Source organism: Megalops cyprinoides, chromosome 21 (genome assembly GCF_013368585.1).
Source record: "Megalops cyprinoides isolate fMegCyp1 chromosome 21, fMegCyp1.pri, whole genome shotgun sequence".
In the NCBI taxonomy this organism is placed as follows: domain Eukaryota; kingdom Metazoa; phylum Chordata; class Actinopteri; order Elopiformes; family Megalopidae; genus Megalops; species Megalops cyprinoides.
The window spans coordinates 6,012,592-6,040,381 of NC_050603.1; the positions used below are offsets into that span (position 1 = coordinate 6,012,592).

Genomic DNA, 27,790 nt, shown 5'->3' on the forward strand with positions numbered 1-27,790 from the left:
TGATGTTCTGTTAACAGATTTTAAGCAGCAACCCGGAGTAAGTTTTACGCCATTCGTTACTGATCCCTCCCCGGGACTTGTTACAATCTGTTCAGCCGTTTTCATGTTTCAGTAAATGATTCTCTTGCCTAAAGATGCACACATGAAATATTTTAAATGTATGATAAGATAAGGAGGAGGGAGAGCACTTAACAATAAACGGGAGTGAAATATGAAATATGAAATTGTGTTTGTTTTTGAATAGGCCACATGCAATGAGGCCGCATTCATTTGTGTGCAGAATATGTGATAAATTCTGGAGGATTCATCAATAATTGCGTAGATAAAGACTGACTGCTGGTCATCAAGTTCCATGCAGTATACACTGTCCTGTTTTGACACAGTGTCTGTATCTTTAAGTAACACGTTCAATCATTGAATCATTCTTCTTCTATTTAGGTTTTATTTTCACACATTATTCTATGTTCATTTTTGTGACTCCCCCCCACAAAAAAATTCCAATTATGTAAACCTATAGAACACAAATAATACATAAATAATAATTTAAAAATCTCAACACTAAAGGCAAGGTGCATTCCTTCATTGCTGAGCCAAGCTAAAGCAATGATTATGGAACAGTCAGCAGGCTACTTTAAGTCACACTGGAGGCGCATGTCGTACATGGACACTGAGTGGCTCCTGCAGTAACACTGCTTTACCATTAGAGGCCAACAAAGAGGCCACAGCCGATAGATATGATGCCTGATTGGTTCTTGTTTCAGCACAGAGCAGCAAAGATTTGGGGGTCCAGCAGTCCCATGATTCCATGTTCCCCTGTACTCCTGGCTGGTAGCCACTCTGTAATCGTAGCACAGACCGAGGGCCGTTGTGAAAAAGGCGTTATCGTTCATTCGACATAGCTGTTCAGGCATTCCCCGCTGGAATAACAAAGGTGTCTCTGCTTTCCATGTGGAGCAGGGCGTTTGGGCGGCCTGGGCGGAAGCCCAGCCCACAGAAACGCAGATAGACACTCTCGCCCACGTCGCTTTAACATCGGCTCAGCCTGTCTGATTTAATGCCCGGGGACTTCAGTAACATACCCAGCCTGAAAGCAAAATAAAGCAAAATAAACCAGCCTGAAGGATTTACATGCTTCTGGTATCAGCGGCCTTCTATGGGAGGAAGGGGAAAGCAGTGGTTAAATAAAAAGGCCGAGAGGGCCGGGGTCTCCCCGTCTGTGACATTTCTCGTGTATCTTATCAGTCAACGAGAGCGGTAATTGCATTCCCCTGATGCGGGTGGCCTAAATAACTGAGAATTCTGTGTTTTTTTTTTTTAAATCCACAGAATTCTCTGTCATTTATTTGGTTTTCTTCTCTCCATTAAGAAGAACTGGGGTCTTACTGAAGCTTTGGGTCAATGCCTTTCAAAGATATTTCAGTCCTTTTCTGTATACTTCTGCATACTTTTTCCTCATCCTCCATTCATTGCATTGCTGTTTTGTTATTTTGTATAAAGAGAGACAGGCCTCACAATCTCTTAATTAAGAACCAAATGGTTGGTAATGATTGCCTGTCATTCATAAAGTAACCTTGTGGCTTATACAATTAATACAATTCTCATAATTAATAAATCTCTTTTTCAATTTGTCTGAAAAACTACAGAAACAAAAATAATAAAGTTTCAGTGGATATGAATTTCCATATGATCAAAATGTGAAGGCTTGTGTTCGATGTGGTTATAATAGTACTTTTAATTGGCTTTTAATTGGTTTGGAGTCTGACAAAGGAACCGGAACCTGGCTGTAGGCTAAGGTTGTTGACCCCCAATGTGGACGGGAGATAGGGTGGAGCAGGGATGCTGTGAGCAGCTGATGAAGAAAGGATGTGGTGAATGGGATTTCTATAGTCGTTGGCAGGACCGGTTTATTTAGGTTTGGCTAATTGTGTAGGGATTTTTTGGAAATTCTCCTCCTGAATCTTTGCCTGGAACATCAGTGAGGACTAAGACACTGTGAATGTTTCACTGAGAATACACGTTTTACAAAAACATACAGCTGCCGTCTATTTATCTTTTGAGATTAGCCACTAAATGAAAACTGTCCTTGTTGTATTAAGTGTGAGTGTGTGCTTGGGTGGATGCTGAGGGGAGTATCATGTTACAGGACCTACGGAGGGCCATCTGTGAAAAGCTGTTCCGAATTCCCGTCGGACTGTGGTTTGGCTGTGGCCAGCAATCCCATCCGCTGGGACGTGTCCTCTGAGGCAGAAACATCACTGTTCAACTTACAGGAATCACTAATGCGCTTCCCTGAAAAGCTGGGGTCCACCAAAACTAAGATCACCTCTAACTTACAATTTAAGGTTATTGGTAAATTCGTTACCAAACCGCATTCAGTTATGGCTTTGTATATATTTATCAGTGCATATGAGAACTGAACCCTTTACCCTTTATAAAGTGCATAAATATAGCGTGGAATTAATTTTGTCATTGAGAGTTTCTCAGCAGGTTTGAAGTCTAGACAATTTGCATCTGATTCTTTTGATCAGTTGGAAACAATAAAAGAACACCCTATGTTCAAATATCAAAACCGTAGAGGGTCGTACATATCAATGAGATAGCACCCATTCATATGATCATTATGGTCATTATATGTTTACGTGCAATAGTTAAGAAAAAGTTGAAATGGATATGTTGTATAATACAGCCACTTTGAATTTAATCTAAATTTTCTCTATCCTTCTCCTTTACCATTGCCAAGATTTATGACTTTACAGATCACCAAAGACTCGCTTCCTGTTGGGCTTCCAGTGCCCACAGCCAACCCCTGTTCGGGCTGCCATGGCAACGGTCAGCGTTGACTGCCTCTCCTCGGCTGTCAGAGAAACCCAGGACCAGTCGCTGGCTGCCCTCTAAGTCTGCTTCTAGCACATCAGGGAGCTTCTTTTCTCTCGCCACGACAGGCTATCAAGCACAGGAGGACAATGAGAAAGAACTGTGACCTGCCGTGTTGGGCTGTGGGCGTAGGGAGAAAGCATTCCTGGAAAAAAAAAAAGACATCACTAACAAAAAGTTTAGTAACCACTAGCCTACTTTTTTGACTATTTTAGTTTAGTTTGTAACCTCTTTACCTAAAGTGGTTCTGTCTGAATCCCACTGGCTTAAATAATTCAGATTTCTCATACGCATATTTATAAGACAGTCTCATGTTTCCGCATTGTCCCTTGGCTGCTATGTTGCTGACTGGCATATTCTTTATTGTTTTAATCAGCTTCATTGTGCTTTATGTTCCCAAACAGATGTTCCTCCAGGGTGCGTGATATAAAAATATATACACGGGGGTGAAACTATTTGCTCTGCAATTAAGATACGCTCCATATATTTACATCCCAGAAACAGTCAGAGAAAGCGCTCCTGGATTTCTCTTTTTAGTGGGCATATTTTGTAGGTACTTTCCCCTGTTGTCCAATCTGTTGTTTTCATGTGTAAACCTCCAGAGTACTGTAGAACAGCACAGGCTTTTTAGCTACTCTCCACAGAGCTGAAATGTGTTTCTAGGTTTTTTGTTTTTTTTTTTTTTGGAATGAATGGAGAAGTTACAGCTTTTCAAGTATAGGTGATTAACAACATATAAAAACACCAAATCCGCAACTGTTGCTCTCTGCTTCTAGCCCAATGCAAAGAGTACAGAGACCAAAATCTGGACATGATTTCCCAGGGTGGCCACATGTAAACAGTGGTCTTAACTTAGTTTTCTACAGGATATAGCACAGTGGCTTTTCTCCTCTCCAGTAAACCATTAGGCCGATGCAAAGCACGCCACACTTTTTAGAGTGCTCTTTGCAGTCACACTCTGACAGAAAAAAAAAACTGAACATCCTTGTTCAATCCTGTATTACCACGCATATACTGTACCATATGTGTGTCTTGTATCGGTTTTACACGTATCTCCCTTGACGGGTCATCACGCTGCAGTTTGTAACTCACTCAGTGCGTGAAGAGTGGGAGTTCTGTGGCAGACATAGATACACAGAGCCTGAACTTTAGCTGGGTGCAAAAACGTAGTAGGTCATAATGTGACAGAGAGACATGAGCAGTCCTGACAGGAGCAAGTGCATGGGGAATTTTCTGTGTAAGAGACAAGGCAAATGACATGTTGGCCTCCTGATCCCAAATTTAATGTATTACAGAGTTCGTTGGACTCTGTATTTATTAGTAGTGGTTAAAGCATTTATAGTCACATGTAAGGCATGAGGCATCGCGAGGTCAGATGCCTGTCTGCACATTTTTCTTTCCTTTTCTCATGCACTCTGTCTGAGATGAGTCTGTCCGTTCATTCTTTACTTCCAGGAGGCACTGTGTTAGTATTTAAGTGGAACACATTTTCTGTCACCAGGGACTGGACGGGAAACATGAGTTTAATTCAATATGTGCCCCCCCTGCCATGTACGCACAAAAACTGCTCCCTCAAACATGTGTTTAACCTATAGATGTCTGCAGTCCAGGTGTGGAAAATGTGCTACTTACATGGGGTGAAACAAGAGGGGAGGGGCTAAGGGAGAGGGGGAGAGAGAGAGAGAGAGAGAGAGAGAGAGAGAGATAGAGAGGGAGGGAGGAAAATAACGAGTGGAGAATGTTCCTGGTCTAAGCCATTGTGGTGGTTGCTGTGCATTTTTGCGGTTTCCTCTCCTCAACCCTGTGAGGAGGAGGGCGGGAGAAGGGGGGGGTGGAGTGGGGGATGTGGGGGTGAGTGATTATGTGTGGAAGGAGTGGAGGAGACTGGGGGTGGAGGTAAAACCTCTGTACTTAAACTGCCCCCCTGGCACCTAAGTGAGTATCACTCAGCTGGCTGTTCATGACCTCTGGCTCACAGATTAAAAAAAAAAAAAAAAAGCTAAATAACAATAGGAGAGGTGCAAAAAGAAAACAGTTTGAAAACGAAATAAAGAGAGGGGAGTGTGCTCTGTGTGCTTCCTGCAATTCAGCGATGAGAGCAACGGCGCGGCCAAAGAGCAGGAAGCAATCTCCTTATCCCCTCTGTCCAGGCGGACAGCACTGAAGTCAGCAGACAGCGGCGAGGAGCTGCTTTTGGCAGCCAGTGGAGCGCACTGTCATAAAGAAAAAAAAAAAAAACCAACACACGTCAGAGAAGCAACGGATCAAGGGGGAAAGAAAGAGGAGAAAAGAGGAGAGGGAACGGTGCGAACAGGCAGACCTTGGAGAAAGGAGGAGAGAGAGGAGGACACACACTTTTAAGCATCTGGATCCCGCTGCACCTGGTACTCCGTCTGTGACACACATCAGTTCTCTCTTCCTGTCCCCTCTGGGAGTCGCTCTGCTTTTACCTGTGTGGAATGGGGTGGGTGCTTGCGATTGGCTGCCTGGCCGCCGCGGCGGTGGCCGTGATTGGCTCGGAGCGGAGGCATCACCAGGTGCAGCACGGGCCGTGCAGCTACACCTTTCTCTTGCCGGAGGTGGAGCACTGCCGCCCCGCGGGGGCCTTCCAGGTGACCAACTCCCTCCAGCGTGACTCGCCCTCACCCCCGGACGCGCCCCCCGCCAAGCCGCCTGCCGAGCCCTCCTGGCAGGAGAGGAAGCTGGAGACGCTGGAAAGCATGACGGAGAATAACACACAGTGGCTGCAGAAGGTAAGGGTCACCCCCGCCTGTCACTGAATCACAGCAGTTCTTTTTATATATATTCACTTCTTAGGAGGTGCAGCTCTCTGGGACAACACGTGTATCTGTATGGCATGAAACTTGCACTGCACGTACATTTATAAGTATGCACGTACGTATGAATGCACAGTGTTTGTTTCCATTTCCTATATGTAGATGATGGGGATGATTACTACTTATATTTATATTTTTACACATTTAAAAAACACACACACGCGCACACACACACACACACACACTCAAACAGGTTATGAGGTCCATAGAATAAAATATGATATTCTTTATTCCTTGGACCATTGGTTGTCTGCTAATGTACTGGGGTGGCAACATTTCTGCTTTGTGCTCTTGCTACATCTAAATGCTTTGATGAATTATATTGCCCTGTATATGAAAAGTAAATAGAGGCATATTTATGCTTGTCAGGGTGATTTATCCTTCAGGGGAATGTTTCTGAATTTCCGCTGTTGAAAGGAACTGCTTTAAATTTTCTTGGTTTTCAGCAGTGATTTCCTGGATTTGGATTCGAGCTTAGTGATTCTTTGCCTCGCTGACAGTTTATTCTTTGCGTCGGAGGCTTTATTTAAGACCGCTGGGAAAAGCTGAACCCTGTTGCGTGTTAGAAATAAAAGACGAGGCTTAGAGACTTTAAATGAGAGGAAAAAGCAAACTTTCAGCCATTTCCTGCTATTGATAAATCAGAATAGATTCATCAGTCTTTTTCTAAATTAAAGTTTGTCTACCAGTTTCCTCATGTTCTACAGAGGCACTTTCCAGCCAAAAGGCATTTCCAGCATGTCTCTCCCTTGGAAGCATTTATTTCACAATCATTCTAGTTTTCTGACCAACTTTTGGATGCCTGCTAACAGCAAGGTCATAATAAGGTAATAATTTTATCTAAAGGTTGAACTCATTTCCTTAGTAGTCACCCTTGTCCAGAGTAACTTAGATAGCATCCATTTATAAAGCTGGATATTTACTGAAGCAATTCAGTTAAAAAAAACTCAAAGGTGTGTCCTCTACATAGGAATCAAACCATCAACTTTTAGGGTTCAAGACCTATTTCTTGCTCCTGTTCCACATTACCAAAGACTGAGTCAGGATTGTAGTTATTTGTTAACAGAACTCCTCTGTGGTCTACCTGTCCAACATTGCTCTATCCTACTTCCACAAAAAGGCACAGGGGCCAGGGCTGGAACTTTGTGGTTAGCTCCATGCCGAGTCTCTGCCTGTCAATGTGCATTATGTCCGCAGCGGGGCACTTTGGCTTCCATACATTACATCTCCTGGGACTTTTCTGTAAACGCACAGGGTGAGTGTTCTGTGCAGACACAGCCAGGCATTGGCCAGGGCTACCAGCCAATGACGCGGGGGTTGAAATATGCATGTATCCATGGCGTCGGCCTATCCGCAGCTCCGCTGCTGCATTTTACAGGCCGTCCTGCATGTGGATTTAGGATGTTTAATTGACACAGTCTGGACCCCGGGAACCTGACAAAAACCAAGCTGTTTCTCCGTGTGATGCTTCTGAGAGTGTGGGCCAGTTCTGCAGCAGTCTGGAATTCACTGCCAGGCCACGGCTCCCCATCCACTCAATTATATTGTTTTTTTTTTTTTTTCCAGTCCGCAGCAGGGCCTCATAGATCACAAGCAGCCCAACAGCTTCTGCAATACAGTACAGCGCAGACCCCGTAACCTCCCTCCATAACTGGGTGTGAAGGCCTTTCAGCACCTCTGTGGTGCCTCGAGGCATATCTGAAGCGGTCAGACATCCCCTGTTCTCTGGGCTGTAGCAGCTCTGCTTCAAATCAAGGCTAATGACAAACCCAACTACCCCATGGAGCACTGGAACCCCCCTCCCCACAGTCCCACAGTGCTCAAAGGCAGACTCCTCATCAGGGCATGGGCCTGGAATTTTATTTGCGCTCATGTTCCAAGAATTGTTTTTTTCGGTTGTTCTCTCTCTTATCAAATCTTGGCTCCTTCATCGGTCATCGGGTCAGAGGTGATCGCGTGCGGTTAAACTCGACGTGCGTGGTGATCTTAGGAAGTGGTCCGAGAGGAAAGAGGGTGACAAAAAGACAGAGGTTTAAAAAAAAAAAAAAAAAAAAAAGAGGTGACGCGATTTCTGAAGAGACGGAGACACCTGTAGTTATCCTTTTCTATCCTCAAAGTTATCCTCTTCCTGCTGTGTGTTCCATTCTAACGCCTGACTGTCTGACATGGAGGAAAACTGGCAAGGTGCAGAAGAAGAACATAAGCAAATTCACACTCTGATAAAAAGATTAGTAACGCCCTGAATTTATCTTCAGAACCGATCAATGGAGAGATCCGTAATTGAAACGTTTTTCTTGCCTGATCTGTCTTGCATTGTCCCGGTCTGCTATTGTTACTGCACTGCTTGTAATAGCCTTGAAGATATGCTCACAACAACTGCGAAAGAACAAAGAGATTACTTCTGTCGAATTCAATACATGTGAGTGATACAATTAATTTGGTTTCAGGACCGGCTGCTCAGCCATTATTCATACAAACAGATAAATTATCAGATGTATTAATCCATAACACGCCGTGATATTTTTTATCTGCTTTGATAGCGGAGGCAATGACCTCATTCAGGGAAATTCTCTCCGTTCTGCCTATGTGTAGGAGTAGAGACGTTCTTTTGACCTCTTAGCTAAGCAACAAGATGTTTTGCAGTAATCGAGCTGCCCTGGAGAATGTTCTAACTGCAGATGAAAGGCAGGCAGTCATTGTGACACGACGTTTTGGCTCTCTGACCACTCTCTGCGGTTTAATCTGGCATAATCTCTCCAGAAGGATTCCTTCCACTGTCATAGACTTTTTCAGCACTAGTTTCTGTCCTGCGTTTTGTGTTTCTTTTTTTTTTCTGCCTGATACCCCTCTGACTCTTTAAGTTGTGCTTTTACACAAAGCAAAAAAAAAAAAAAAACAACTACAATGTGGTATTCAGTCCTATTTTTTAATCCTATGACGCAGCAACAAACAAAATCACAATGAAAAGCCAAAATAGCATATCTTTCGTTTCAATGTCACATTTCGGTGTCGTTTCACAGAGTTTAACAGAGAACCCGGGGCAGTTTCATAAGAGGATAAAACTCAGGGACAGGGTTTGGTTGGACAAGCAACACAAAGTGCTCATAAATCAGCCCGGTGAGGGTGATTGGCTAGATGTGCAGCTGGCATAGCCAAATTAAAAACTCCCCTAAGGACCATTTTCAAGTACTTATTGGCTTTTTGAGTTAATAAACCTTATATAATTTCAAGTTCTAATTAGAAATACAGCATTCAAAGATAATTGCAATTTATTTTTATTTCAGTCGGAGAGCAGGCCAGAGTGCACTTTAAAGACCTGATTAAACTTGATTAAACAAACAAAATAAACTTGTTATTTTATGCAATTTTTAATAGCCAAATATATTCTCAAAACAGTTTATCAGAGTCCAAGAAGAAATACATCTCCCATAACCATAATAAATGCATCTCAGTTCAAATGCAGAAGAAACTGACCCACTAGTGACCTCATTAATACAGATGCCATCATTAGTTTTTCCCTCCTATAGTCCTTAGGTCAAATTACCTATAATTATATATGCATCAAGCATATCATTCAAATGAAGTGCAGTTGGTTAAAACTCTTTTATTTGTATGAAATAAAATGGAAGAGTGCAGGTCTAAATTCCTTACATGGCTCTGCTGCTCGACCCAGCAGCAGGGCACTTAACTGAAACTGTAAAATATACAGCTTTACAAATATGCAAAAATGTAAGAAATGCAGGTTTTCCCCGGGTATCTGCTGAGCAAATAAATTCCCTTTGAAAGTGTTGCATCTGCAGCATGTCACCCGAGGTTACATCAGACAGAGTGGATTCATCATTCCATGGAAGCTATTCATTAAATGCTTCATATAGAATCTCTATGCGTGTTTCACCACAGAATAGAATGGGAAAAGCAGCTCTGGTTGTACCGTATTAGCACGTACCGCATTAAAACCTACTGTATTAATGCTCTTTAATTGGAAAAGAGTGAGGGATTAAAACACAACTCTCTTCAACTGCTGTTCAGTCATCCTGTGCTGTTTGTTTAAAAAAGCAACCCACAGATTTGCACGGCAAATTCCCTTCATATTCTGCAACTCAAAACCCATGACCAAGTGCAAGCAATAAAAAAAAAAAAAAACTTAGAGCTTTTTAAAAGTCATCAGTTAGTTTTTTTGGATAAAAGCCAAAGGATTAAAATTCCCCCTCTGCCTCTTTAAATTCTGTCACACTTCTACAGGACACGCGACTCATTCCTTGCCTGAAAGATCAAACCATGTTCAGCAAAGCCCCATGAACCAGAACCAAGAAATAACAAAACACCATCATTAAGCATGATATCCGCTCATGTAATGCTGCCAAGTCCCACAAGAAGAGAAATATATTAATGCAAATCTATTAACATGAATAATCCACCATTGTTTATTGGAGAGTGCTGACGCTGGCTCACCGCTGAGTGAAATTCCATTACTCAGTGCAGAATATTTAAACGCCAGTGTACAAGCTTTTTCTTTACCGAGCATGGGAAAAAGGGCTGGATTCGTCCGCCATGTGTAGTTGCTCAAAAAGGCCACATCAGTGAGAAAATCTGTTCATTACTTTGCTGATTAATGGTACCATATTTTTTATGGTGCTCATAAATGAAAGGATTTTTTTTTTCCCGCCGATCTTTTCGATGATGAATTAAGTTGGATAAAAATAAGCGCTTGCACAAGGGCGCAGGTGCCAAAAACGCTTTCAGCCGTGTAACTGGGGCTCGGGGAAGGAAATCAGAAGCACCTATCCCAATGCATGCAAGTACTGTGAGGTGAAGCCCTCTACTTCTTAATGGAACACAGCAGCTCTGTTTTAAGAGAAATAGTGAAAAATATGGGGAGAGGTAAATTCAGAGTTCACAGTTCTGATCTGGTTTCCATTTCACCACAGGGTTCCGGATGTTGACATGGAGATTTATAGATCGGTAGTTTCTTTGTCCCAGTGCTAAATCTCCTCTATGTTACCTATTCCCCAGCACTACACTTTCTCCATATATATATATTTTTTTTTGTCCAAATTTTCGTTTTCTTTCACAAGTGAAGTTCTCAGGGTTTTTTTTTTATGTCACGTGTAATAAAATGGCTCGTGCTTCACTTCACATCAGATGAAATGAAAACAAAAAGCAGTTTCCAAATATCTTGTTTTCTTGGGTGGGAGCGAAGTTCCACTGGTTCCCACGGAAGCCAAAGGACAACTTCCATACAATTTGAAAATTTGCAACTGTGCTGACGCATTTGCTTATGAGAAAAGGGGCGACCACTGTTTATTATTATTATCATTAGTTAGTATTTGCTGTCATTTTTAATAAAAAATGAAAACAGTGTTCAGATATTGGTATGTGGAATTGATTGGGTTTCATACATGGGGGCTGAGTGGAAGGCTTTCGTAAGTACAATACATCATTTAGCTTTGTCTGGACAGCATGCTGTCTATGTGCACTTAATTTAAAACTGGCATACTGTGGGTCTGTCTTCCTCTATCCCTGTCTCTCTCTCACATGGGCACTCAAACCCAATCGCACACACACACACACACACACACACACACAGTTGCCAATGCCTGACCTAGCAACTCTGTATTCAGGATCACACTGCAAAATGGAGTTTTGCTTGTTTTGCAAAACATACCAGCTCTCCAGAAAGTTTCATCCACCACAGTAATAAGCTCCTTATACATTAAGGGTCAAGTTTTTCACATGCACACAACCAGGCCAAAAGTCATAATGGTTGTCCTTACAACATGTCTGTGTAGCCAGAGCAATTAATATACCAGGTTTTACCCAGCCTGAGTCAACTGGGCTTAATGTATACTCATATCCCATATTCCTGAATGTTTGTGCGTGATGAGAGAGAAGGTGACATCTGGCTATGGAAATTTTACATCTGTGTTGCAGTTTTCAAATAGGAAGTATGAAAAGGGTGCAATTTACTATGATTTACATCAAAGACGTATACACTATTTGGTAAACAGCCGTTGTCAACTTGAGCCAAGTACATTGGACCGCATGGTTTATGGGGCCAGTTGTGTGGAAAATAGACACATGGCTTTTTATGTGACATTTACAAATATTTACCCCCCCCACATGTGGACATGCATCTGTTGTGCATCCAGCTGGAGACAGCCCCTGGAAACTGGACAGTTTTATGAATATTTTACTCTTTTTTATCCATCATAGTAACAAAGCTCTCCTCCGATGTAATCAGAGAATCTCGAGTTCAAATCTTAACCTGAACCTGTGCCCCAAAGCAATGTTCTTTGCCTAAATTGTTCTAGTTGTGTAAACATGTTTCTAGAAAGGTGAAGAAAGCAAAGAACAATGAGGCAGTCAAAGACTTTGGTTTAAGCTTGTCAACTCAGCAAGTACCAGGTACGGTAAAAATATGTCATCCGTGTTAGACACTTGATGTGATGGGTGGATGGGTTTCAGTGATGTTAGCATATATGCGCCTCTAAAATTGACATGAATCGGAAGGTATACGATGGAATGGTGTGTGTGTGTGTGTAGACAAAGTAAGCGTTTACAACAGGTTTGGACCCTGTGAAGCCTCTCTTATGAGGACTTATGAGGACAAAGGTTGTGGATGGGGGCACTGTAGTAGGAGGGAAGGAAAATTAACCTTGTGGTGTATGATGCCGGCAGCTGGAGAGCTACATCCAGGAGAACGTACGGTCCGAGATGGAGGAGATGCAGCGCCACGCTGTCCACTCGCAGACCGCCGCCATGCTGGAAATGGGGACCAACCTCCTCAGCCAATCGGCGGAGCAGACCCGCAAACTGACAGACGTGGAGACTCAGGTGAGCCAATGGGGGCGTGGCGGCCCTGACCAGCGACGGCCAGTCAGCTGCTTTCACGAAAAGGCCGCAAAAGCAACTTCTCGTTTTTCTCCTGAAGTGAACTCTATCGTGGGTCGTGTGAAACATGATGGAGTGACCTCTGGGGGCACGTTTTCCCAGTTTCGCTCCATACTCATATCCAGCAGCTCTTCCGTCATGTCGCTGAACGCACTCACCTTGCCATTCTGTCTGAGAGAACAAAGGATTCATAACGCCAAGTAATTTCAGTCCAGACTGTTGGCAAATAACAAGAAAAAATATTTCTTTTTGAAAAACAAAACAGAAATTCCCACAAGTCCATCATGTAATTATTATTTCAGTTCTCATCCCTGTGTTTGGCTTTATTTTTTTTTTCTTCCTTTTTTTTCTGTCAGCCGTCCATTGTATACGACGGTACAACCTGCACAAACATTATACAGATTTTGCTCAGTCTTCTGTTTGTTATATTAATGTAGCTGTTAAAACAATAACTGATCAGAGAACAGAGGACAGTTGAGTATTAAAAGCTCTTTGAGAAAACCCTCAGATGAACTCGTGAGAGAGCCGTTACATCACTACAACACATCAGGCTTTTGAAACCACACCTTGATCCTTAATTCATCTACATAGGTCTTCCTGGTATCAAATCAAACAAAATACACACTCAGACAGAAAGATACACATCGACTGTTTCCATAAAAAATGTATGGAACAGAATGAATGCTGGAGTAGTGTGCAAACCGTCGCCTGCCTGTAAAGAAAGACATATTTTTGACAGAACAACCATGTAGTCCCGCAGTATATTCCAGAGGCTGCAGCTTCACCAGAAAAAAGCGGTAAGCACATGATAGTCAGAACTCTGAGATACACAGCGCCTGTGATGTATTATGTACTGTGAGCCGGCAAGAACTGCACGGGAGTCTGACGGGAGACTCACAAGAAACAGAGCTCACAGAAACAGACAAACACAGAACTTTTGGGCGAAAATGCAACCGCGCAGAACTGATAAAAACAAAGGAACCTGGGCCAAAACACTGGCAGAGTCCACTCCTGGTGTCATGTTATTGGTGGTACACGATGACCCCCCCCACCCCACCCCCCATCTGACCTTCTCCAGGTGCTGAACCAAACCAGCAGGCTGGAGATCCAGCTGCGGGAGTACTCCCTCTCCGCACACACGCTGGAGAAGAAGATCCTGCAGCAGACCCAGGAGATCTCGCGCCTCAACGACAAAAACGGGTCAGTGCGCGGGTCACGGGGTCCGTGGGGGGGGGGGGGGGGGCACTGGCAGAACGGGAGGCGCTGTTTAGTTGCTGTTAGAACGAGTCACAGGATCCAGTCCACCTAGGGGCCACCTGCAATGAATTATCGGACTCCCGTACTGGCATGAGGGTGCTGTTAGTTTTCGCAGGCGCACGCTTCGGTTAGAGATGATGAAAACAAAAATAAACGGAATATAATCAGTGAGTAGCACCTGCTTTGCGTCTTTTACTTTTGTCTTCTGACCTAGCAATGTTTATGAATGAAAGTCATCGCATCCTCTAGTGCCGTGTTTCCCAACCCTGCTCCTGGAGGCACACTGTCCTGCATATCTTCTATGTATCCTTGCTGCTTGACAAAATCAGGTGTGCTCAGCTAATCAAAAGTGCCACTGATGAGTTCAGTCAGGTAGGTAGAGCAGGGATAGATAGAAGATATGCAGGACGGTGTGCCTTCAGGAGCAGGGTTGGGAAACGCTGCTCTAGTGGCAAATGGCCTCACTTTATTGGCTGAAGCCTCCTGTTGTACAGTCCTGTAGGTTATAGCTTCTGCTGCTTTGAACCCTTTGTAAAAATGCAGAGCGAACACCTTTTCTGAGTGCCACAGGCGAAGCATCTGGGGAGAATAGGGGAACACATTAAGACATTCTAGGCCAACAACAGGACAAAAAAAAAAATCCAGAAAAAGTATAAGTGTCAGGGCTCGGGCAAGGACTCAGTCGCAGACCACCGTGCGTAGATGTCCGGGCAGAAGTAATCCGATGAGCAGATTGTAAACAGTATACAGGCAGGGTCGAAAACCAGAGAGGCAGTCCGTGGGAAAATCCAGGAGAGGGTAAACCGGAACAGGCAGGGTCGAACAACAGGCAGGCAGAGAGATCGGGCGAACAGCACAGATCGGCATGCAAAAGTCAGGTCGAAAAACGGGCAGGTCGAAAACGGAATAAGGCAACGAACAGGAAAAATTGCGGGGACGAAGACAGTCAGAAAATGAACTGCTACGAACTAGCAACAGGACAGGGAAACGCAGGGCAGATATAGGGCAGGGCTGACAAGGGGATGGGAAGCAGGTGTGCAGGCAGGCAGGTGAAGGCGATGAGCAATCAGATGTGCGGAGAACCGGGCGGGGAGCAGGGCAGGGCTAAAACACAAGGAAAACAAAAGCACATGGATCGGGAAAAAACAAAAACACAACGGCTAGGGGGCGGAAGCACTGAAAATAAGAAACAACTGCCGATGCTGTCCGACAGAAGATGACACTGTACGCAATAGGTTTGTATGAGCTAGAAATATACTCAAAAATTCTTTTAAGGTCTGCATTGACAGAGTACAAGAAAGTGACTTGTTCAGTCAGGGCATTTAGATTGTATCAATAAATAATCTCCAAAAAGTCATTATTCAGCACTGTAACATGGGGCAACAGGAATTTGCTGTCTTATTTTCAGATGAAGTGCAGTGAAAAGTTGCACTGCCTGTCAGCTGCAATGCCTCTGAGCATAATTGAAGAGCCTTGTCAAAAGGCCCTGTCTGTGGATGCCAGTTTTTACCTTGCCCGGTTTCTGAACACTGCTATTGATCAACCGCGTCTTCCTAAAAGCAGACACAGATTGGTGTCTGTCCACTGAAGCAAGGTCAAAGCAACACAGCAACATCTCTTGCGCCTTGCTCTATCCATGTTAACCCTTTGCAGTGCTGCAGTTAACCCTTATTTATTTTTTTAATTTTAACATGATATGATCCCATTGAGATTTAGAATCTCTTTTACAGGGTAGTCCTGGCCAGGATGGCAGTAAAAAGTAATGTCAAGGTGTTGGCTCCTATATCACCTACCTGTGTATTTACAAGAGTAATAATTTTTACTCTACATCCCTCTGTATGAGAGCAGGATTTATTATTATTATTATTTATTATTATTATTATTATTTATCACTGTATATACCCTGTGCTTGTTTTGATCCAGTGAGCTTTATTTCTTATTGAATGGATCTTGTCAGCAGTCCAGCTCTTCCACAGGTGTTTCTGGAGCCCGCTGAAATCTGAGCAAAGTTCTCTCCGTTTCCTGCATTTGCATGCATTCATATTCGGCATCCCAGGGCGTTTTAACCCTGTGTTTGATGTACGTTAAGGAGCGAAGGCTTCTGTGAAATGGAACCAATCCCAGACGGACGCTCTCTGCTCAGTGATGTTTTCATCACTGTAATGGGAAAGGAGCACTGTGTGCATTTGTGAGAGATGTATGCTGAAGTGCCTATGCTCGGCCGAGTCAGCAGAGCTTTGTAGTGCTTGCCTGAATTGGATCAGAGTAATGCTGGGAATTCAGAAGCCAGAGTGTTTTAGTGGCATCTTTCATCTAGGCAGCCGATTTACACCTGAAATTCTAGTTGAGCTGACGTCCTATCTGAATAATGCCTGGTGATGAGAGAGGAGAGTGAGGACTCATGAACTCCAAATTGTGTAGTGCTATCAGGTGTTATCAGTGACTCATTGATGTGAATTAATCAAAGTGATTTGCTATTGAGAGAAGAGTCTTTTGATTTGTTCATGTTGAAACTCTGAGTACTGTGATTTGCTGGCTTGTCATGAACAAGTGGCATGTCTTAAAGTGGCATGTCTAAAACAGAACATCCATGGCTAGCTTAACATTGCGGACAGCGCTATATCTTCCAGTTACCAACCAGAAACCTCCTGGACAAGGTGAAAAAGAAGGGACACAGTAACTGAATTTCTGGTCGTAATACAGAATATCTGGGGAGGCAGTGTATTATATTCGTAAAACGGGACTTGTAACCAAAAGGTTGCTGGTTCAATTCCCCACTGGGGCACTGCTGCTGTACCCTTGGGTGAAATACTTAACCTACAATTGCCCCAGAATATATCCATCTGTATAAATGGATAACATGTATAAGTTGTACCCCATGTAAGTAGATCTAGATAAGAGCGTCTGCTAAATGACAATAACGTAATGTAACATAACGTAACGTAACGTAATGTAACGTAACATAATTTAATGTAATCTGTGCCCCAGCTTTCTGGAGCAGCGGCTTGCGGCCATGGAGGGCAGGCATGCTCAGGAGCTGCAGGCTCTGCAGCAGGACAAGGTGCAGCTGCAGGAGCTGCTGGACCGGCAGAGCCGCCTGGTCACCCAGCTGGAGGGAGAGCTGGGCAGCTCCACCCGCAACAGCAGCCTCCTGCAGAGGCAGCAGGCCACCCTCATGGAAAGCATGCAGCAGATCATGGCTATGGTCACCCACTGTAACGGTCAGTACCGCACCCACGTCACAGAAGAGTAACCGCAGGGAACCGGTTTAACGTGGAATAGGGTAGAAGTGTGAATAACCAAGACCATAACGATCTTCATTCACGACACTATGGTGTCAGCCAAAAGGTTGCCGGTTCAATTCCCAGGTTGACCACTGCTGTTGTGTCATTGAATGAAATACTCAAACCAAGGGTGGATGGTGCACTAGCAATTCAGGTTCCTCTGGTTCAGGGTGTCTGCTAATCCGATACTAATGAACATAATTAAAAGGTGCGTGGTCTGGAATACAGAAGATGTCATTTGCATTCTGTGGTATTGTGGCCATTGAGCCAGTCCCTCTGCTTCTTTCCTGTAGAGATCTCTAATGTGCCCAAAGAGGACGCAGCGAGTTATCGGGACTGTGCAGAAATCTACAAATCAGGGATCACAGAGAGCGGAGTGTATACCTTACACCTCCCTAATTCGACACAACCAGTCAAGGTAAGGAGGGGACTCCGACAAGGAGCTAGGGTGTGCCAAACCTACCCCAGTCCCATCAATAAATGCTGCACCACAGCTTATTCCTTTGGGAAGTTAGGATATAGAAAATTATGTAATCATTGAATTCATATAGAAATGTTGAATACTCAGAACTGAGCTCACGCCATTCCATTGAAACATTTCCTTTAGACAGCAGTTAACGGTTTTGCTCATTTCCCCATGATTTCTCCTCGGGGTGAAAGCAGCCCTTTTTCTCCCATTCCAGTGGGAGTGCTCACTCATTTTTTTAATTAGTTTTTGGAACAAATTGGCAATACAGTTTTGGAGATAATTAAGACCGAAGCCAGTCAGCACTCAGCTTGTTTCTGCTAAATTATTGCACAAAACTAAATGCATTTTTAATAGATTTTTTAATAAACAGTGACTTTATGGTATTTTATTCAGCCATGCTCTGCCCCTGCACCTCCATTAAACCTAATTTGGTTATCTTTCCTCGAGACCATTGTGCTCCATTTGAGATTAACAACCGATTTATGCGACCGTTCCAAACCGCCCTGTGCACGGTCTGCTGGACAGCAGCGTTGGAATACCGCCGCAAGTGCAGTGCACGGTGCACTCCACAAAGTCCTTAAAACTCTAACAGAGATGTAAGACGTAGAGGGTCAAGGCTGGACTTCAGCAAACATCACAGGTCCAGCACGGTAAGTTGGATGGAGGGGGGGATTTCATGACAAACAAATGTGTCAAGAAAACAGAGCGGGTGGGGGAGTGGCCTTTTTGACCTGAAATGGTTTGGCGCGTCGCCAGTGATGAAAAACCTGGCAACCCCACATTGGGCCGTCTGTCTAAGTTATGGCTCCGCGTCTGGACGTGATTTCATCCACGTTTAACATTTTCAGCCACTTACTGTGGTCTGTAGTATGCAGGGAGTGAGTCTATCCAAGTGACAAGCAAACGGAAAAAAAAAAAAAAAAACGGCTGAAATTCTACACTTTCCTGTCAATGGTGACATTTTGCAGCCTGATTGTTTTTTTTTTTCTTTCAAGGATTTCATTAAAACTCGGGGAAACAAACACACCCTCTACACATAATGTGATTTGGAAGACTGTTTGGCGAAAAGGGAGCGAGGGAAAATGTCATCTTAGGAATATGAATTAAAAATAAAACGCGGTACAAGCATTTCCCCTCAGGCTGTGTATGGCGGAGTTTGTCAGAAATGAATGTCAGATTTGTTTAAGTAGTGTGCCGCTGAGCCAAAGGTGTTCATTCATCTATAGTTCGCACTCGGTATCGACTCACACAATCAAATCTAAATCCTGGCTTAGCAGGGGCAGACCTTTTAGGACAGTGTTGGAGAAATTGTTTTTATTACTCTTGCTCTCTCTCGTGTTTTGTTTCCTGTGGGCATAGCAGCCAGGTGTTTGGCAAGAGGAGCGGTGTTTCCTGCCAACTTGGAGCTTGTGTGGGTTTACATAGGGCACGCTGGTGGATGCAATATTACCATCCTTTCAAATTGTGCCATCCACCCTATTGCGAGGAGCTGGGTGGCTGCCTTCATGTAGGGATATTTAAATTGCCCTATTTGTTCACAGTGTGCATGTTTTTTAATGGCTGAAGCGAAGACAAGTCGAGATATTTGGGTTTAATGCAACGCGGATGACGGAACAAATTGTTAAGCATGAACTCTTGCAGAGAGGCAACACAAGAATTAATACACTATTAATTTATTCTGGCCTTTATTACTATGTATTACTTAATCTATTACAGATGTGAATCTATTGGAGACTGTGAAATACAAATACATGCGGGGGTGGTGAAGCAGGTGCGACATCACAACTTCTTATGGCTGCTTAACACAGACATGTCCAGTGAGGTATTCTCCCTTGCTACACAGTTCTTGGCTGTTGGTTCAGATATTTGTACCCACTCTGTTATAGGTCATCGTCCCAGTGGTGTTTGCTGCTGTTTGTCCGAGTGAGTTCTGTTCTTTTGTTCTGCTATGAATAAATAATGGCAGTATGCAGCACATATCTGACTGTATTCACTGAATAAAGTCCACCATGCAGTCTTTTGACTTGCTTCTCCGCAGATATCTTGACTGCTGAGTTGTAGGTACGTTTTAGTGGCACATGTGCTCGTGAAAGGATGTTGAACATATGGGTAAGAGACAGTGGTTTTGCAGAAGGCAGAGGCATCTGAAATCAGCATTGGTTTTAGCTGTGTCCTGACCCGCATGGGGGTTCTGTGGTCAGAGCAGGCCAAATATTCAAATGGCTGTTTGAAAGACCACCCTCTATCTGGAAACCTCTCATCATTTCTAACTGCCAGAAAAAAAGGAGAGCTTGATTTTCAAAATCTAAAGTCATTCAAGTGAAAAAGCACAGCAAAAACACCCTTTCCATCTTGATTAGAACTGCACTGGAACAAATTATTTTAGGTACTGAAATCTCCCAGCCGACAAAAAGACCCCTTTATAGCCTCAGCCCACGTGTTTTCATATATAAAGGAAACCTTGTTTGTAAATTTTCTCCGTTTTCCCCTAAATAAAGGCTCTGACCTTGCCTGGAAGGGCTTCAGCTGTGAACAAACTGTTCCATCCACGCCTTACAGGAAAAAGTTCAGAGTCCAAACTGACTATTTTTCGTGGTTGTCGCTCACCTCCTGCACACCTGCAGGGGTATGAACAGCGCAGGGAGAGCCAAGATTTGAAATGCATCAGGGAGGGCTTGTTGCTTAGTGACCCAAGTGCAACATGGGTGCAATATGCAGGCTTGGTGTTTTTGTTGCTTTGCTTTGGCACATACTTCTCAGCCAGTTTGGTTCCAGATTTTGTGGTGCATATTTGCAATACAACATTTTCACCCTTAAGGTAGCTGGCTATAATGCAATATTCCACCTCTGCCTACATTGAAGAAAACATTTAGAATATTTTAATATACTGGTTCACACCTGGTTCAAAAATGGGGGTTTTGCAATTAGCTAAGAGTGGAAACTTTTTGCAAGTTTTCCACTGTGTACAATCAGCGGAGGGAGAGATATGCCGTTAAAATCATATTTCGCAGCTGGAGGTTAGTAAGGTAATCTAAAAAGAATTGTGCCAATATTTAGGTAAACTGTCATCTGTGATCTCAAAGGTGTACTCCACTGTTGTATAATTTGCATGCTGAAATTATAGGAGGCCATTAAGTGATTACCTTATTGTGGCAGTTCACAAACAATGACATTAAGTTGTGGAGAACGGAACAGATAATTTATTTTATTCTTTTTTTTTTTTAATTCTTTACTACTGCAGAGAACAAATTTCACATTTTACAGCAGGTTCCAGCTAAATACAAAACAGAAGGCATGTACAAAAAAAGCATTAGACATTAGAGTAAGTCATTCTAGCCATGTGGGTTTCAGCTGTGGCTGAAAGATGAATGAATCCAATTCATTATTATATTTCCGCAAAAGCATAATTGCGTGTAACCGAACTAAGAAAAACAGTGGGGGGTAACCGAAGCCAGAACGTATCGCTACCATTCCCCCCTTGAAGGGGGGGGGGGGGCACGGCTCTGTGTTTGCAGCGAGGTCCCCACACAAGCTCCCCGTCCTCTCCGCTTACCCTGACGCGTTCAAGACGGGTGAGAGCGGTGCAGCGTTTCACCCACCGGGCGACGCTTCTATACCCCCCCTCCCTCCCAAGCGCGAACATTCGGTTTGTCATCCGTGCGGGACAACGGAGGGAGAGCGCGAGCGCCCGAAAAGCGGCGCTCGAACACACACCCCCCCCCCACCCCCCCCGGGCCGCTCTTGCCCCCACGGGGACGGTTAAGGAAAACACGGCGAGCCGAACTCGATCTGTGTTTTCCGCGTGTCACGGCTGCCATGGGAACCATCCATCTGCGAGAGGTGCCGACCCCGGGAACCGGCTGTCAGTCTCACAGCTGCATTGTATCTGGGTGCAAATGCATTCCAGAGGACTCACAAAGGGCCGATCCTCTGATTTTCGTTAAAGAACGCTGTCATATAACCCTTAACTTATTTACACATTAGGATGTCGAATTAAGCAGATATTCTATTCATTTACAAAAGATGGATGAGACGATGAACAACTGCATTAATGATAATAAAGATAATAATAATAGTCTATTCCTCTTATAATAGTCTATTACTTTCTGTTCCTACTGTCGTGTGCTTGATTTCCCTTAGTAAAAAGAAGTGCATTTATTTGGAGTAAAGTCAATGGCTCCAAGCCTGTTCCTTTTTTTCCCCCAAGTCAACATGTTGCTATTGTAAACAAGGATATTTCTTAATATCGTCTCTATTATTCACAGTCTTTATTTTCAACAGTCAACATCATTCATTTAGATCTGCTCTCAGTGCTGCTTTTGGCCCCACATGACAGTGATTTCAACACGGGCCGCCTTTAACACTCTACGGGGGAAACAACAGACTGTCACTTTAAAATGATCGACCGGTTCTTTTTCCCCTCAACGACTCAGTCTTTCTACAAACAGACCGTGTGCGTTATCAGTGTAGCAATGCCTTACTTAAATGCGTTTCCTTGTGGGGTCTTTCTACCGGTGTGGAGGATGACCAACTGTATGTTAGTCAATTGATTATTAGCACTTAACTCAGTAGCTTACTGACCTCTTGTAATACTTCTCGATAACTACTCTTAGCACTACTCTGATGCACTCATTTGGAAGTCGCTCTGGGTAAGAGTGTCTGCTAAATGACATAATGTAACGAAAGGTTGCCGGTTCGATCGCCGCTGGGACACTGCTGCTGTACCCTTGGGCAAGGTACTTAACCCTCAATTGCCTCAGTAAATATCCAGCTGTATAAATGGATAACATTGTAAAGAACTGTAACCTCGTCCTGTAAGTCGCTTTGGATAAAAGCGTCTGCTAAATGAATAAATGTAAATGTAATGTAATGTATGCTGGGGAGAGTTGTGTGCAGATCGGGGAGAGAGAGTGCCGTGTAGCAGGTGCAGGAGGAGGGGTCATTCGGGGCGCTCAGACAGACAGACAGAGAGGAACAGTGGAAGTGCTCTGGTCTCCCACAGGTGTTCTGTGACATGAAGACCCAGGGTGGGGGGTGGACCCTGCTGCAACACCGCCGGGATGGCTCAGTGGACTTCCACCGCGGCTGGAAGGACTACAAAAAGGTAAGAGCAATCTATCACGCATGAGTCATTCGTGTCGTGCGCCTATGTACGCGTATGTGAGGGATACAGACTTCTATAGGACATAATGGTCATCGGTTTATAACCTGCACGGGGGGTTCCTGTTATAACCTTCAGCACAGTGAATTACCTAAATTAATCCAGAAATAAACAGATCAGCGATAATAAATAGAGCTTGTATCCACATATTTTGTCTCTGTCCTTAAAAGCGAAATGCCATAGGTTTGAAATGATTATCATAACCAAATTATATATCCATAACCATATCCTAAATTATAGCTAGAGGATGTAATAAGAGTCCTATATCTGATATAAAAAGCATTTATTAATCTTTGTAAGGGCCATTTCCATTTTTTCCAGGAAAACAGGGCGGAAGATCTCAAGTCATAATACATAGCTATGCTAAACGATAATTGTCAGCTGAATGACTGATCATTTTTCAGGAAATGGTCACGCATGCCCTTCAAATCCCACTGTTTATGACTGGAATAAACCTCTGTCAGTTTTGATTTAGGTAAGAGGCATATGGCCACCGCTTCGCTGAGAGACACGCACTTGAAGAGATTACAGTTCCACCCAAATAGTCTAACAAAAGGTTGAACTGTTTTCCAAAAAATACAAAAACAACAGGAAAAAAGAAGTTTTCACAAGTACAGGATAAATATTTACCTTCAGTCAGAGCATGGGAAAAACAATTGAACAGATGTCCAACTCAGAGCAGAGCACCGAGTTCACAAACAGCTTTCGCACAATGTTTCTGTAACATCGAGAAAACGCTGCGTTAGCTTGGTAGCCACATGTTGTGTGTATTAGGGCAAATCACAGAACTTTGGATATAATTGAGTCTAACACAGCAACTGAACTGCAGCTCCCACGAAAAACCGTGGTCACTAGGCATACATTTAAAATCAGTTTGTGCTTATCCACATGGAGTTATCCAATACAGTGGGGTTTCTTTTGGACCAGACTTCCAGGACAATTCTGGCAGTCTGCTTTTGCTCATTTCAAGTAGCAGCCAGGCGATTTTGATAATGATGATCACCCTCTTGAGTCATTTGAATCAGAACAGAAATGTACTTTCTCCTTAACTTTTAATTTTCAAATTTACGTAGGAATGACTTTTTTTTTTCCTTTTCTCATGGAAGCGAGTCAGGCAGCTGCTTAAATGACCACAACATGCTGTGTGGGCATTGCAAGTAAGAAGCAGTGGATCATGTTTCCCATTCACTCTCCAGAACAAAGAGGGTTGCAACTTGACTGAATCATGGTTTAGCACTCACACATATCTATGGTTCTCCAGGTGAGTCAAGATTATTTTCTGTCCTTTCACTGGCTCAGTTTGTCCCTCCTCTGTTGCTGTCATTCCTACAGGGTTTTGGAGATCCTTCTGGGGAGCACTGGTTGGGCAATGATAACATCCACCTTCTCACCACGGCCCAGGAGTACACACTTCTGGTGCTGCTCAGAGATGCACAAGGAAATGAGGCCCACTCCCATTATGATCACTTCTACATTGACGGAGAGGAAAAGAACTACAGGTACCAGAATGCTTTTCAACCTCATACCCTAGACTGTGTGTAAAATGGGTAGATATCTACAAACGGACCTGGGCCCTCACTGATCAATCATTCGCATACACAATCTTGAATGTAAAATGGTATGCACGGTCATTTGCAAAAGAAAACAGTAGTATGTGTATGCAATGATTTTGGGCCCTGGGGGGTCGTGGAGGTGTTTCAAAATGTTTTCTTGCTCACCATAGAAGGTAACAGAGGAGTGTGTCTTATCCAGCAACAAACAGCTTTGCAATTCACAATGCCATCACAAACTGTATAGACCTTTTGCAAAAGTATGAGTACAACTGAATTGTCCTCATCAGGTTGTAAAAATAAGTGCCGCAACGATTGTCAAAACAGTCATAACGTCCTGAGGCACCCGAGAGTTGCTAAGTTTGCATCAGCGAGAAAAGCACTGTTGTGTGCTGTGGGACTCCCGTCTGCTCCAAACCGTGCTTCCTGAATGACAGCATTGCAGTAAAGACGAACCACCAAGCTGAGAGGAATGAAAGCACTCGGCAGGTTGTATTCTGTAAAATAGCCAAGTAGTGTATAGCAGAATTGCATGCGTCTTGCCTCCCGTGTGAGAGCTGGAGAAAAACAAACAAACAAACAAAACTAAACAAAAAAATGCCTAAATGTATATACAGGAAAGTTTTCAGGTGACTTCGGTGAATAATGGAAAGACTCGCTAAAATATTCACCACACTGCCAGCTGAAGGCCACTGGGTAACCAACATTTTCGCCTGCTTGCTTCAAGCCCGTGCCTTTCGGAGGGACACAAAGACTGATAAAAGAATCGGAACAAAAAAAAACCTTCAAGAACCTGGCGAGAGCTCCGGTGTGGCCGCGTCTGCCAAGCCCAATAAATCATGCTAATCACACTTTAAAGACGGTTGCTATTAAATCGCCGAAGGCCGGCATCGCACGACCACGCCGCCCGAGACAATAAAAAACATAATTCAAAATAAATGAATGGAAATGAAAAACTCAGCCCCGGCAGAGCGCAGCATTGGCGGTCCGCGCGCATCCGACGCCTCCTCATTAAGGTACCGCCAAGAGCCGAGCGCTGAGCACCGAGCCGGCGTGCCGAGCCGCGGAGCGAGGATCCTCGCCCCTGCCAAAATACCACCTGACTTGTTTTTCATTTCACCTCATGCATGCCCGTTTTATTAGCACGCTGAGAACATTACTTTCTCCGCGTCGCGGCGCTGGGCTCCTATCAGACCCCAGCCGGAGGAGCCCGCCGTGCGGGGAGTTAGCGCCAGCTACCCTGCCAGGAGATCTCCGCGGAGCCCCGCGCTGTGTGGTCCTCCTGCCTGGAAGTGTTCCACCCCGAACTGAGTATGAAGATGCAGTCCCGTCGGCTGACGCTTTTCGGCTGTGCGTGAGATTGTTTATTGAAAAAACTGACCCCGGAACTCGGCACCTGGGAATGGTTCAAAAAAACAGAATACACAAGTCTCTGAGGTTTATACTGTTTTGAGTTTTATTGATGCCCGAAATATTTTCCCAACTCTCTTTCTTTCTCTCTTTCTCTTTCCGCATATACATTCATATACACTCTTTATAGTCAATATTTCATTCTTTTTCTTTGTATATCTCAGGGTGAATGATTTTGTCTAATTGCATATGGGACTGAAGGAATGCTTTTTTTCATATCACTGAGCGCTGGGTAGGGCACTGCAGTCCAGCTGCTTGAATGGGAAGTATAAATTACATTAAGCAAACTAATCTGTTCTTCCTTCCGTAGTGTATTGGTGATGCAATATTGTAATGGAATTCTGACCGTCAACATGTCACCAACAATCTTTTCTTAACTGTCACAAACTTCAGCCTGCACTCTCGAGGGTTCGGTGGCACTGCGGGTCGAACCAGCAGCCTGACCCACTCTGGCACCGCGTTCAGTACCAAGGACCGGGACAACGACGGCTGCACCTGCAAGTGTGCCCAGATGGCATCAGGAGGTACCTGTCAGACTCCCGCCCTGGAATCACTATGTGCCTGAACCCTAATGCTGGTGCCTCCCAGCTCCGCTTCGCTCCCACTCACCGCCCTTCACTCCCTCCAGCTCTCCCTCTCTCCCTCTCTTTCTCTCTCACTCACTCCCTTCCTCCCTCCCTCCATCCCTCCTTCTCTCTCTCTCTCCCTCCTGTTCTCTCTCCCTCGCCCATCCCTCCTTCCCTCCCTCTCTCTCTCTCTCCCTCATCATCCCTCCTTCTCTCTCTCTCTCTCTCCCTCCTGTTCTCTCTCCCTCGCCCATCCCTCCTTCCCTCCCTCTCTCTCTCTCTCCCTCATCATCCCTCCTTCTCTCTCTCTCTCTCCCTCCTGTTCTCTCTCCCTCGCCCATCTCTCCTCCCTCCCTCGTTTCTCTGTCCCTTCTGCTCTCTGCCTTCCCTCCATCTCTCACTCTGTCCTTCACTCCCTTCCTTTTTTTTTGCAATCTCATATCCCCCATGTCCATGTATGAATGTAGCCTGAAAGAATATGTACCTCCATGAAACAGAAACGCGTGACAGGATCAATCAAGCCCTCCAGCTTTACTTCTGTCTTCTGCTGTTGTTCTTTCTTCCTCCCTGATCTCTCTCTTTTCCTCTTCCCTGCACCACCCTGATCACAGGCTGGTGGTTCGAGGCCTGTGGGCCTTCCAATCTCAACGGCATCTACTATGGCGGCAGCACCAACGTGATCCGCTACAACGGCATCAAGTGGTATTACTGGAAGGGGCCCAGCATGGTCGCTACCATGGCAACGATGATGGTGCGGCCTGTGGACTTCTGAGAGTACCATGGCGATGGCACAGCTGGGAGAAGGTAATGATGTCGCCCACAGACTAATGGTGCTGGTGGAGGACCAGCGAGGCCCAATCAAGCCCTCATCTTGCCTTGTGGTTCAGTTGTCTGAGCTCTGAGCTCAGCTGAGGGCCTGTTTTTTATCCAAAGGAGATATTCTGGAGAATTGCAGTCAGTGCTGAAAAAAATGCTCTTTCATCTCTTGTATAGAGCAATAAACTCGCCGTAGAACTCATCACAGAGGATGCTGGAGCTATTGAATATAGCAGGCACGTATGCTGATCATTTAATCACAGCGATTGGTGATTCAGCAGGAGACTCCAGTGTTCCTTTATCTGGCTGTAAGTAGCTTGCTCTTTTTCTAGTTTAGATATTTTCCTGTTATTTCAACTACTTTGAATAAAAAATGCGGCTTTCTTTTGTGGTCTCTTACTAATTTAGTCTGGAAATGGTTACGAGAGACCAGCCTTGTGAGCTTGACATTGATGTATTTCTCTGTAAAATGTGTATGAGACTCTGAACAAAAGGTGTATTTTTATACGTTTGTCCAATTGTTGGTATTTTTTTTTAATCTTTCTAATAAAAAGTGATTACCAAAAAAAAAAAATTGAAAACTAAAAACGGTACTGTCAATGGTCATTTTCAAATATATGAATACATGTTCTTATGTCCCAGAGATCTATATCAGATCACCTAACAACAGCATAA

The 27,790-nt window shown here is 44.1% G+C and overlaps 1 protein-coding gene across 4 annotated transcripts; it reads left to right on the top strand.

The window, feature by feature from the left end:
- Window positions 1-5,279: 5,279 nt before the first annotated feature.
- Window positions 5,280-27,252, top strand: angpt2b (angiopoietin 2b). 4 transcript variants are annotated; one of them, XM_036515839.1, is made up of 9 exons: window positions 5,280-5,627; window positions 12,390-12,545; window positions 13,681-13,802; window positions 16,848-17,097; window positions 17,439-17,561; window positions 22,615-22,716; window positions 24,106-24,272; window positions 26,127-26,257; window positions 26,911-27,252. In XM_036515839.1, exons 1-9 carry the CDS (start codon window positions 5,334-5,336, stop codon window positions 27,069-27,071), a joined length of 1,506 nt encoding a protein of 501 aa, XP_036371732.1. In that variant the 5' UTR covers window positions 5,280-5,333; the 3' UTR covers window positions 27,072-27,252. The 4 variants fall into 4 exon arrangements, with proteins under 4 accessions (XP_036371732.1, XP_036371730.1, XP_036371731.1 ...); XM_036515837.1 differs by having other exon boundaries at window positions 16,848-17,084; window positions 17,411-17,561; XM_036515838.1 differs by having other exon boundaries at window positions 16,848-17,080; window positions 17,437-17,561.
- Window positions 27,253-27,790: the final 538 nt, after the last annotated feature.